At 46.5% G+C, this 13083-nt stretch overlaps 1 protein-coding gene across 1 annotated transcript in view; it reads right to left on the reverse strand.

Annotated features, from left to right (window-relative positions):
- Nucleotides 1-13083, reverse strand: part of RYR3 (ryanodine receptor 3) — a 518087-nt gene that overhangs the window by 56387 nt on the left and 448617 nt on the right. Inside the window, exons 66-67 of the mRNA XM_073877464.1 lie at nucleotides 9449-9769; nucleotides 6927-7167 (exon numbers count right to left, since the gene is read on the reverse strand). Coding sequence (XP_073733565.1) covers nucleotides 6927-7167; nucleotides 9449-9769 — 562 coding nt within the window. The remainder of the gene's footprint in view (nucleotides 1-6926; nucleotides 7168-9448; nucleotides 9770-13083) is intronic.

Consider the following 13083-nt stretch of genomic DNA (forward strand, 5'->3'; position numbering starts at 1 on the left):
AAATATCAGTGTACTCCTTACATATGTGTAGGCATGTAATTGTAGATATTTTTGAAGGACTTAACAATAATTGTCTCCATTTTACCAAAGGATTCAAGGATTATCTTTGCAAACAAATGTTGGAAAACAACATTTCAAATTTGTCAAAGGTTTTTTTTTTTTTTCCTTTTTTAAACAGATGAGGTGATTAAGGTTACACTCTGTTTTGGAACAGGCCTCCTTTAATCTATGAGGCCAGCAAGACTAGAAAAGTCTTGGTCAGTATGACATCTAATCTTTTATTGACACTTGTCATTGTCAAGCCTCTGAAATATGGAGTGCTCTAAAAACAGTTCAGGGCTCACATCTTTTCCTCTCAAAGCCAGTTTTATGAATGAAATTTGGAAGACAATATATTTTTCACTCTTTTAAAGTGTATGGGCAGAGACCAAACATTTCTTATGCCCTCTGAAATGGTTTAGAAGGTCCCTATAAATAACATTACTCATTTCTTTTTTTTTTTTAAATTAAAAACCAGACCAAGTTAAGAATTTCACAGTGGCAGCAAGAAGGCTAAATTGAGGTAGAATTCAGTCATTTCCTAAAAGTTGTCTTGCCCCTAAGTATCTTACATATTTGAATCAAATTATATATATATATATATTTTTTAAAGATTTTATTTATTTATTTGAGAGAGAGAGAGAATAAGAGAGAGAGAGCACGAGAGGGGAGAGGGTCAGAGGGAGAAGCATACTCCCTGCCGAGCAGGGAGCCCGATGCGGGACTCGATCCCAGGACTCCAGGATCATGACCTGAGCTGAAGGCAGTGGCTTAACCAACTGAGCCACCCAGGCGCCCCATGAATCAAATTATATTTTGAAAGGGCTGGGTGAGTTGCCATTTTCAAATATCTGTGTAGAGTAACACAGTAGATGTTAAATCATCTACCATCATTCTTAGGTTAAAGAAAACTTTGGTTCTCATGAATGGGCTGAAAAACCCATTGTCCCTTGGTGCATGCAGGGTAACAGCTCTCAAAAGCCAGTTCCCTAAGCCTTGGGACACCAGACTGAATTGCCCTGGGCAGCCCGTACCTTCTGCCCATTGATGGAGAGCACCAGGCTAAGGAGGAAAGGGGAAGACTCATGAGGCCAAGACCATCTTTGGACCTCTCTTGCATCTCCATTCCTTATTGCCCTGCGTTCCAGCCTCACAGACATTCTTATCTAAATTTTCTGGAGTTCTACCTCAACTAGCCTCCCTTTGCATGGCAGACACTAGGTTGTCTACCCCATACTCATTTTCTTCTTTCTTAGGAACAAAAACCCATTTTATCCAGGGTGGCACTGTGCCTGCTGAAGACCACATTACCCAGCCTCGGGATAGCTATGTAACTAAGTTCTGATCAATGAGATCGAAGTGGAAGTTGTTGGATGGACCTCCTGGAAAAGCTCTCTAAAAAGGGATCAGATAGCTGAAGATGCCCTTTGCCTTCCCCCTGTTGCTTTCATGCTTCCTGCTTGGAATCAAAATATGATGGCTCCAACGACAATTGGCACACTGCACCATAAAGTAACTTCAAAGATGGCAGCCAGTGTTTAGGATGGAAAAACAGAGGAATGAGGCTATCTAATGAGGAGCAATCGTACTGGCCCTGGATTGGGTATCTTTGGACTTCTTTGTGAGATTTAACTTCCAATTTCTCTAAGCCACTATAATCAGGTATCCATTATTAGCAGGCAAGTGCAAGCCAAACTTGAGGCTTGAGATTGGTAATGCTTTTTGATTTCATTCATATTGATTTTTTAGGATCAGGTGTCAAGTTTTGTCAGAAATGTCAGCTGTTCATTCCTTAGTGTTTTGGTTTAAATGAGCTTTGTAAGTTTGCACTGTGCCCTGCGTGGGAAGAGGTGAGGTTTCCTATCCTCTCCAGCCAAGGAAAAGTATAGCCACAGGGTGTGGGATCAGCAGGAGCTCTGAAAACAGGTGAGGTCAACATTCCCTCACAGAACACTGCAGAAGATTCTGACCCCTTTGCCTTCCATAGGAAGGTAGTTTCCAATGAATGAATTTTGTTTTCCATACCCTTCTTCTTCTAGGAGGCATATTTCACCCTTGATTTCTAGTGAGGTTCTTTCTTCAGATTCAGAGTGGTAGGTGTAAATGAAGAATATCTCATTACATGTTTCCCCAGGCACACAAACTGCACCTCTCTGGTATTTGCAGGTGCATAGAACACCCTGACCTCATCTCTCCTATTGGCCCATATCCTTTCCTGTCTGCCCCCATGATGCAACCAGGCTCATCTCCTGCCTGCTCCCAGTCTCCCAGAATCCAGATCTCTCTCAATATCCAACCACTCGATCCTTTTGGGGGTACTAGACTGATAAAAGATACTGGGTCTCTTTTATCATATGCGCTGCATGCTGCCAAAAGGCAGTTGGAAAATGCAAGGCTGTAGGTGGAGAAGAAAGTTGGGCTTAGAGGTAATGATCGGCAGGGGGTGATGGTTGAAGCAACGTAAGTGAATGAAATCACTGAGCATATTAACAGGAAACAAGAAACGTAAGAATAAAATCTTGGATGATCACAAGAGTAAAGAGAGATTTCATTTTCAAAACGACAAGTTATCAGGTTTTCAAAGAAAGGAAAGCCAGTTAGGAGGCTTTGAAAGAAAGAAAAGCCATATTCCTATTACATTCATGGTGGCCCGGTTGTCTGAGCTAAGAGCTTATCTCAACCTTGTTCCTAAGCCTCCTGCAGAAGACACCGCCCGAGGCCGTCACTGCAGAGGATTTACTCAGATTCCCTTTAGAGACTGAGAGATGGGTTTTCACCCGAAATCCCACTGTCTAAAGTCATTCATTTCTATGTTCTGAGTGTTCCTGGTTGCCAGAAAGGAGGCTGAGAAGCCGCTGCCTCATGCAGAGAGAGCTGTGTAACTGCGCTGACACAGCTCCTGCGCGGGGAGATGATGGAGAGCGGACCCGCCCGCCGACACAGCGCCTGCGCGGGGAGATGGAGCGCGGACCCGCCCAGCCCTGACCACACTACACCCGGCGTTCTTGCTCATTCTGGGTCAGCTTTGGGCTGAACACTGAGCAACGGAAGCTTCTGTTCAGAACAGTGGTCCAGAGGGCTGAAAAACTTGAAACAGTGCCATGACTGGGCTGAAGGAAGTACAAAGGTTTACTATGACGAGGAAGAACAGGGAGGAGGACAGGACAAAATGGCTCTCTTCAATATTTAAAAAGCTGCCACAAGAGAGACTGGAACAGTTTTCTGAGGCTCTGAAGAGCAAAGTCAGAGCTGATGGGCAGGAGTCACAGAGCTGAGCTCAGAACCGTTTGAGCTGTCTGAAACTAGAATGCGAGGGCATTCCTGGCAAGTCTCTTACCTGTCGTCTAGAAGCATGGCGGATAAATCAGAGGTAGGAAATGCACTGCCAGGAAGAAGGAAGGGGGGTATTTATTCATCCAGTTATAGGTAAGATGAGGTGACCCCTATTTTTCCTGCCAACTTCACAGTCCCATAGTTCCAAGCCAGTGATTCTTTTGGTGAAGAAGGTATCCAAAGAAGGTAAAGGCAGACACAGAAGAAGGAAGTCTTTCTAAGCTGGGCTCGGGTGGCCATAATGTTCTCTCGTGTTCAGGGAAGAGCGGGTTGAAAAGTGGGGATGAATGAATTAATGATGATCTCAAAGACTCTCTGACATTGCCATTTTTAGCAACTGTCAAACACTGTGTAAGTAGAACACACTCCATCTTGAGCCTTGATCGTCAATAGTGACAAATGCAATTACAGAGCTATTCTAGGAGCAACCTTACTCTGCTTTCATTTTTGTTTTTACCTCAAACTCTGACAAATTCCCTCTCCAACCACTAATATAATGATGTTATCGGAAATGATGCAAACCATGACCATTAAAGCAGGGGTTCTTTTGAGAGAGTAAAGTCTCCCATAGACAGGTAAGGGATTATATTATATAGTATGTGCAAGGTATTTATTTTCAAATGCTAAATAACATAAGTAATCAATTGTTTTAAATAGGAAGCGCAATTTATCTTATAAAATAAACGCTAAAATGGGCTTCTCCAGACCTATTTCCGGCCCATGACAGAATGGCATACTACTCAAAAGCTAGCAATGCTCCCCCAAATATTCCTAAGTCCTTTCAAGATCTACTATTTTAAAACTGAAACTTTTCAAATTTCTTTGTTAGGACTTTAAATTTTAAGAGGGTGTGGTATAATAAAAATACCTATTTGGTCCTTGCTCCCCACTAGGACCAACAATCCTATTCTTCTCCCTGTTCATAGACATTCCTCAACATCCAGCTTAAATTCTTTACAATTACAATTATCCTCTGACACACACCCTCAACTCCCTCACCTATTTTTCTTTGTCATATTCACTTTGCATAAACCCCAACTTTGGTTAAATCCAACTCTTTCCCTATTTTGGGCCTGGACCTGGTGGTGAACTGGCTGGAGAAAAAGACAACCTGGTGTTGGGTTTCACCATCAATTCATGACCACAGATCTCAAGTGTGGTCCTTAGTACTGCCCAGTAATCACACGACACTGTCCTGGCCCAGCCGCTCTCCCTCTCTCCCTGGCTACCACCTCACACCTTCTCTTTACCCCTTGAACCTCCAAGCACCTTCTCCCCATCCTCATTCTCAGCTGATGATCTTGTTTCCTACATCGCTGAGAAAATGGAAGCAATCAGAAAAGGACTCCTACAGACCCCCAGACACTGTGTGTGTGTGTGTGTGTGTGTGTGTGTGTGTGTCTACCAGCATCAGCCCCCTTTCTCCCTGCCCTCCTGATTGTTTCTGTGAGTAAACTATCTAATGCTGACCCTTTGCCTGATCAGAGAACATTGCTTTAGAAATGATCTCTCTCGCTCTTACATGATAAATTTCCCCTTCTCTAACTAGATCATTGCCTTTAACAAAGAAACGAACTGACAAGCCTCCCATCCTAAAAACTCTTCTCTTGAGCTTACTTCTGCCTCTAGCCAGTATGCTATTTCTCTGTTCCCCTTTGTGGTAAAATTCCTTGCATGAGTGGTCTGTACTGTTGTCTCCAAGTCCCTTTCTCCCATTCTCTTCCAGCTCACTGAAGAGGCTTCCCTCTCATTGCTCCATTGAAACTGCTCTTGTCAAGATTACCAATAACTTTTACTCATCATTCTTTCCTCCTGGCAACCCTTTGTGAGGTTGGCACCCAGGACACAACATTCTGTCAGTTTCCTTCCGTCTCACTGCTTGTTCCTTCTCAGCCTCATCCATGGGTTCCTCCTCTTCTGCCTGATCTCTTGATGTTGGAGGGCACAAGGGCTTGGTCCTTGGAACTCCTCTCTCTTCCCCTCAATCCTTTCCCTCATCCAGTCTCATGGTTCTCCAGTAGGTTACTGACTCCCAAATTCCCATGTCTACACCAGAACCCTCTCCTGAACTCTGGACTCATATATTCAATGGCCCACTCAACATTTTCATTTTTATACTGAATAGGCAACCCAGGTTTAACATGTTCAAAAGTGATTTCCAGAACTTCCCCTAAAAAAATGTCTGTACCCACAACCTTCCCCGACTCAATTGCTGGAAACTCCATCCTCCCATTTGCTCAGAATCATCTCTGACCCTCCTTTCTTCTCTCATTCCCAATCTGGAAGTCCTAAGGACTCTACCCTTCAAAACAGACCCAGAATCTGACATCTTCTGCCAACCTTCATTGCTACCACCCTGGCCTCAGCCATCAAACTTTTTTTTAATTGTGGCAAAATACATATAAAATTTGCCATTAGTGACATTTAGTACCTTCACAAGGTTGGGCAGCCACTGTCACTGTCCAGTTTCCAAAACATTTTCAGGACTCCAAAAGGAAACCCCCATCTCATTAAGCAGTTGCTTCCTGGTCACCCCCCAACCCGCCCCCCTCCTGGGCCCTGGGAATCACCAGCTGGCTCTGTCTCTAAGGATCCCCATCAGCTCTTGACTGGATCACTGTGAACCTCCCAACCAGTCTCCTCACCCCCTTATTTGCCTCCATGCCCCACCACGGCACTCAAAAGGTGAATCAAATCGGGGCTCCTAGGTGGCTCAGATCATGATCCCAGGGGTCCAGGTCCCCGCTCAGCAAGGAGTCTGTTTCTCCCTCTCCCTCTGCCTCTCCCCCGGCTCATGTTCTCTCTCTCTCTCTCAAATAAATAAATAAAATCTTAACAAAAAAAGTGAATCAGATCACATCACAGAGTAGCTCAAAGCCTCTGCCAACTTCTCATCTTACTCGGAATAAAAGACAGTCTTCCCAGTGGCCTCCGAGGCCCTACACTCTTGGCCCCATGTCGCTTTTCTGACGTATCCTACCACTCTCCCTACTCCTCACTCTCCTCCAGCCACACTGGCCTCCTTATGATCCCCTGAACACCCCAACATACTCCTTCCTCAGGGCTGACCCCACATGTCCCCTCTTACTGGGAATATAACCCTTCCCAGACCCGCATGGTTCCCCACCTCATCTCTTTCAGGTCTTTGCTCAAATACTGTTTCTCAGTTAATGTTCCATTTAACACTGTGACTCCACCCCACCCTGGCACTCCTAACTCTCTTTACCCTGCTTTGCATAATTTACTTATGCAAGGAAAGTATATCAGTAAGTATTCAAGTTCTTATTTTGTTTATTGTCTGTGTGCCCCACTTTCCTGCCACAAGAAAAGCCCTTAGGCATCCAGACATCTTTGTTGTGTTCACACCTGCCCCTTCCCCCCCCATGCCTAGAACAGTGCCTGACATACAGTGGTCTCTGTTGAATGAATATGTGACAGAACTCTGCCCAGCAGGGAAGAAGTGGGTCACCGCTGCCCCTGTCTGACCAGCTCCCTCCCACAGCCCAACACCATCCTTCCATCCTGGGGACGGGCTAGCCCAGCTCCCCGCGTACCTGCTGTTGTCCACGTAGCGGATGAGCAGGGGGTAGAAGGCGTACAGGTCTCTGCAGAGGACTGCAAACTCATCCAGGATGAGGAGCTCCGCCTCCTGAGTGTCTCCTCTGGTGTCGGCTTTCAGCTGCTCCTCCTCCTGCACCGTCTTCACCGCCTTTTTCTTCAGCTTCTCCAGAGTTGGGATGAAGTGGCTTTTCAGCAGGTCCGGCCGGGCTTTGCTGATGATTGGCTGGGCGTACACTGCGTTTGCAAACAAAAAGCCTCCCCCTCATTTCACACGTTAGGACAATTGATGAAAGGAAAGAAGTGATACTGAAAGGCAAGGCTGTGACATTCCATGGACTCAGGACAGCTCCTGCCCTGTTCCCTTCCTTCACTGTCCACGAGGCACTTAGTTCCCTCTCACAAAGCCACAGTGGGGGCAGGGAGCCAGAGGAGAAGGTCCCTCCTCCTGTTCTGCTTGTCCAGGCCACAGGGAGCCCTGCGACTCATCACATAGTTTTAGGATGGTTCATGTGGTTTGGGCTCACTAGCTAGATTATAACTTCCTTGAATGGAGCCTCCCCCCTGCCCCCAATAACCAGCACTAGGCTGAGCCAAGAGGAGGCCTCAGTACTATGCTTTCCGGTTATTTTATAGGAAAATCTGTTGTTAAAAATAAATTACCCCAACCACAGTTCTCAGTCCCCAGTGCTTGAGAACTGCCAACTCACTGCCTGGGGGCCCCTCTGGGCCCTGAGGAGGACAGAGAAACTATCATCAGCTATAACAACCCAAGTGAGGCTGGGGTGGCCCCCAGAAGTCAAAGAGCAGAAACAGCAATCAGTGGAGCTTGGGACTGGGATTCTGGCCCTCTTAAAGAGAAAGAGAAAACCTACATGTCTTACCCTATTTCTTAAATGGAATATCCTCTTGGTCCACTCGATAATAAAGATCAGAATCAGAGTAATTATAAAAAGTTAAGTGAAATAAAATTAATAAGAGTCATGACCCACTGCCAATGTGCACTGTGTGTTTTGTGTATTTCAGAGTTTCTTTAGCTGGGGTGCATTTCAGTTGGAAATAGCCTACATCTGGCACTGTTTCTTTTAAATCTCACTGCCTTATTTTCTACTTTCACAGCAATGACCGTTGTAAAAGGAGGAGGTGAAGGCAGCTTCCTGCGGAGATGCACTAACCAAGAAGCCAAAACTCAGCTAGGAGAGCTCAGGGTTCCCACCCGCCCTGCCCTGAGGTGCACTTCTGCTCCGGCCCCAGAATCAGAATGGTTATTCCAGATGTGGGTGAGCTGGGGTTACAACTTAAAATCGACCTTGTTTCGGCACGAGCAATTAGGTGGCCCCCTGATCTGGATACCCCTGTGGAATAATAGGGTGAGTTCGCTTGCCACCTGTGCCCCTCATGCTAGGCCATCTCTCTTCTCTGCCCCTCTAGGGAGCTGAGGGAGCCCATCCTTCCACCTCCTCCCTTCCTTGAATCCCTCATGAATTATAAAGTAGAGCTTCTCAACAAATTGTCTTGGGGTTGGCAATATTCTGGGCTAACAGGTAAGAAGGGAACATCAACTTTATTTACTCGCATGTTCACAGGGGTCTGTACTATCTAGTAGCTATGAGCACCCAGAACATTTATAACTCTGATTTCACTTCATTTCAGAGACAGGAAGGGGGAAGAAAACTTTTCTTCCCTGGTCTTGTGGAGGAATACCTCCTCGTTTGTCCAGGAAGATAAACTATCTAAGGTTAGCCTAATAGCTCCCTTTGGCCCAGCCACTGTGTTTCCTGGTCCAGGGCGTGGCCTGGGGGAAACGCCTACCACGGAGCTGTCTACACTGTAGGTCCGTCAAAAGCAATGACTTTGCCTTGGCTCTGTCTCCTCAGATTCTGCTTCAACACAGAAGACACTAAATATTCATGATTTCCTGACTGTGGGAAGTATGGTTATTCATTTTCCAAGCCTTTCCTTTTTTTGAGGTTGCTTCAGGAATAGAAGATCAGGTAACAAAACTCATTAAGAGCCTACTGCATGCACGGAGTTCTAGAGGAATGCAGAAACAAAAAAACCAAAAAACCCAAAGTGATGTTATTATGAACCTAACTTAGGGAGTGTCTTAGAAAGCATAACATGAAATACGAACACTAGCAACTTCCAGTACAGCCCAGATGGGAGTGAGTTTTATACATGTACGGAACCCACAGGAGGACTTATGGGGAAACTATGGACAGTTATTACTGTAAGAATAAATGGGATGCTCAAGTACCAAAAGCAAATAAAGCAATGAACATCCGAGTCAGGCAGAGAGTATGGAGAAGGGCTTCCTGGAGATCGGAGGGACCTGGTTTAACCGAGGAGTAGGCAGGAACATTTGCTCCAAGAGGCTCTCCAGGGGAATATTTACTGGGAACTAACTAAGAGGGGGAGGGAGACTAGTTTAGAGATGGACTGAGAGACGAAGACAGAATGCAGGCATCCTGGCCCCGGGGTGGGGGGTGGAGGTGGGGAGAAGAGGCATTTGTGGTACCTGCGATGCGCTTCATCCAGGACGCCTCGTCGATGCCCAGATTGTTGTTGATGATTTTCAGAATGTTTCCCAGGATGACACTGAGGTGTTCAGAGGTGACCTTGGTGCACCATGGCCCTGTGCTGGGGGGCAGGTGCTCAGGCCCCCGCTCCCACCAGTAGGACAGGTAGTTGCAGAGCATGGGCAAGATGACCTCGATGACGTGAGGCATCTCCGTGTACCGGGCCCCCGACTCGGCCAGGTCGCTGATGTCCTTCATCAGGCCTTCTAGCTGTGGGATGTCAGGACACATCTCTTCCACTGTGTCTGGCATGCCCAGAACTGACCAAGAGGGTACAGAAGAACACAAGGGCAGGAATTCAAAAGCACAAATAATGCAGTCCATTCTCTCTGTCCCACCCTTCCTTTGGTCTTTAGACATTAAGTAGCCACCCTTGAGCCTCAGATGAGTGAGCACTGGATGTGGGGCAGCTTCTGTCCTCCAGCTGTTTGTGTAAAGATGACAGCTTCCAGAGGCTGGGTTAGCCTCCTAGAAGCCACACTCAGGTTAAAACACTTCAACTTAAGGCCAAAGGAGCATGACAGAGACAGCTGGGGGACATATCCTAAGACTTCCCTGAGATGAAGCCAGTCTCTTGGCTTCTCTCTCTCGGCAGAAAAGGTGATACTAGATGGAGAAAAGCAACTCATCTGTGTTTAGTTGAAAACCTGTAGTTCGGTCACCTGGATCTCCTGTTTAGAAAAGGAAAAGACACCCCTCTCGTCAAATACTCCTTTAGCCAGACCAGAGATATTACTTTCCACCTGGTTGAGATTTTTGGGGGAAAAAATTGCACTTGTGTTAGTTTCTCCATTTACCACAGAAGTTATTGATGAGGTGACCGGTGCCAAGGCCTCCTGTCACGCACTTCAACTACTTTGTTTGTGAAGTCTTCTGTGCAAGGAAGAGTGAGCGAGCCCTGTCTTTTCCTCCCACCGAAGACTGCAGTCACTTCACTGAACACGGGCAGACAGGACGATGCAGCAACAGATGGAGTTCAACATGAAACCAAGGCAGGCTGTCAGATGCAAGCATCGCAGACAGCCTCAGGGGCTACCTGTCCTGTTCTACGTAAGCGAAAGGACAGGACAAGATGGGAGGAGACGCCAGCAGCATCCCAAGGTTCCTGACGGGTTAGAGGATAACAAGGGCTCTGAAAGAAGCGCCTGCCCAGAGCTCTGTCTCCTCCAACCCCGCCTCTCCTGCCCCCATCTGCCTGGGTCAGGTCCACCTGGACCCGGGACACAGATCACGTGCGGACTCCCCCCGCAGGCCAAACTTCTCACACTGGGGCCAAAGCGGCAGGCACCACAGGGGGTTGGGAAATCCGAGAAGCCACAGGCAAATGTGGAACACTTTCCTGGAACATCAATTCCACTAGATGACTTGAGGAAATTATTTTGGATATCGGGAGAAAAATGCAAAGTTCTCATGCATTTCCAAGGACAAAGCAGAAGACTTCAAATAAAATGTTATCTTTTGTGAACTGAGTTATAGCGGCAGGCCCTTTGCCACTGGGGTTACTGCTGGCTGGGAGTGTCCCTTCTCTAGATTTTAGGTACTTAGGCATTAAAGGGTTAATGAATAAGAGAGGTCACAGCAAATTCTGTGGCCTTTAGGAATACTGGTCAGTTGAAGGAATGGTTTTGGTTTCTCCCTTGATTATACTTCCTGGAGCAGAGATGCGGAGCAATGCAGGCTGTCTTGGAGACAATGAATCTGTGGCTGAAACAAGCAGGTGTGCTGGATGCCAGGTGCAGTCACAAAGCAAAGGACACGCAGGAACCTCCCTGCTACCGGGCAGGCCCCAAGCGGCCCAAACGCTCTTTGCCTAGCCATGACGTTCTGCTGCTGTCACTGTGGCTAAAGAGCTCTCTTCCTTGGAACTCATGAGGGGCCCAACATCTTTTAAAATCCAAACAATTCAAAGGGCGCCTGGGCGGCTCAGTTGGTTAAGCGGCTGACTCTCGATTTTGGCTCAGGTCATGATCTCAGGGTGCTGGGATTGAGCCCCACGGCAGGCTCTGCGCTCAGTGGGGAGTTGGCTTGAAGATTCTCCTCTCTCCCTCTGCCCCGCCTCCCACTTGTGGTCGTGCTCTCTCAAATAAACAAATAAATCATTTTTTTTAAGATTTTATTTATTTGACAGAGAGAGACACAGCGAGAGAGGGAACATAAGCAGGGGGAGTGGGAGAGGGAGAAGCAGGCTTCCCGTGGAATAGGGAGCCCAATGCAGGGCTCGATCCCAGGACCCTGGGATCATGACCTGAGCCAAAGGCAGAAGCTTAACGACTGAGCCACCCAGGCACCCTAAACAAATACATCTTAAAAAAAAAAAAAATCCAGACGATTCAAAAGGATTAGTAGCATGAAAGCCAAAGAATGTGACACTCCTGTGATTTACAGGGGAAGAGAATTCTATGGGCCAGACATGGTTTACTGCCAATGCTGGTCATGTGCAGAGAACGTCTGGCCTGTACCTCGCAGCAGAACCACCATCAGGGGTGACATCAGCTGGGGGTCTGCAGGAGCCTCCCAAACAAAACCATTTTACACATACAAGAAGCTACAGACCAGAGAAGGCAAGCCTTCTATCTTGAAACTCAGCACACAGAACAGTGCCAAATGCCACAGATGTAACTGAAGTTCACAACTGTTTGCTCTCAAATTATCAACAAGGGGGCGTGTGTGTGTGTGTGTGTGTGTGTGTGTGTGTATGTGTGTTTTAAATGGCACACAGACAATACATCACCATGGACACTTTTTCCCCTACCTAAGAAAAAGTGTTGCTTCAGGGTGCTGCAATGGAATCATTATAACGACCTTTAAAAGTTATTTATATGTAATTGGTCCTTGAGTGAAAGAAACATTTGTGATTCAGATGGCGTTTTATACCTCAAAAGCCACATAATAAACTCACAGAATGAAGGCTGCTGAGTTATGTACCTGAAACACAGCCTCAGCTGGGTCCTATTAGAATCTGACACAAGACTGTTGGGGTTAGCATTAGAACACACTGTCCTTTCATCTTCTACATCAGTGGTTCCCAAAGTGGGGTCCTCCCACTAGCAGTGGGAGCATCACCTGGAGACTCGTTAGAACCTGAATCCAGCTCTACTGAGTTATAAACTCTAGGGGTAGGACTCAGCAATCTTTGTCTTAATAAGCCTTCCACATGATTCTGATGTATGCTAGACTTTCAGAACCACCAAGTAAGGTTCTAAAGTCAGATTTTCTTCCCAAGCAGCCCTTCCCCAAGAAGAGGGCATCTTCTTCTTGGAGAAGGAGAATGCCACCCTTTGTGGAGGCAGATAGCTGACACAGGAACTGGACCTCCTGCTCTCTCTGGAGGGCTATTCAGTAAGGGTCTGGAAATAAGCTGGCTGGCGACTAGGGTATCTTGTTTACTAATCTGATTAACAGACCACTGCCACACATAACCAAAGGTTTATCGTTTATCTAATTTTGAATATCTGGAAGGTACCAGTATTAAGCCTTTTCTAGGCATATCTTAATAATTTCTGGATGAATCAGAAAATGCTCCAGGGTCATATAGAAGAGTTACTAATATGAGTAACTGCTGGCAAAACACCAA

The sequence above is a fragment of the Callorhinus ursinus genome, unplaced genomic scaffold, assembly GCF_003265705.2.
Source record: "Callorhinus ursinus isolate GAN/ISIS: 27379988/994484 unplaced genomic scaffold, GSC_fseal_2.0 scaffold25, whole genome shotgun sequence".
NCBI lineage: Eukaryota > Metazoa > Chordata > Mammalia > Carnivora > Otariidae > Callorhinus > Callorhinus ursinus.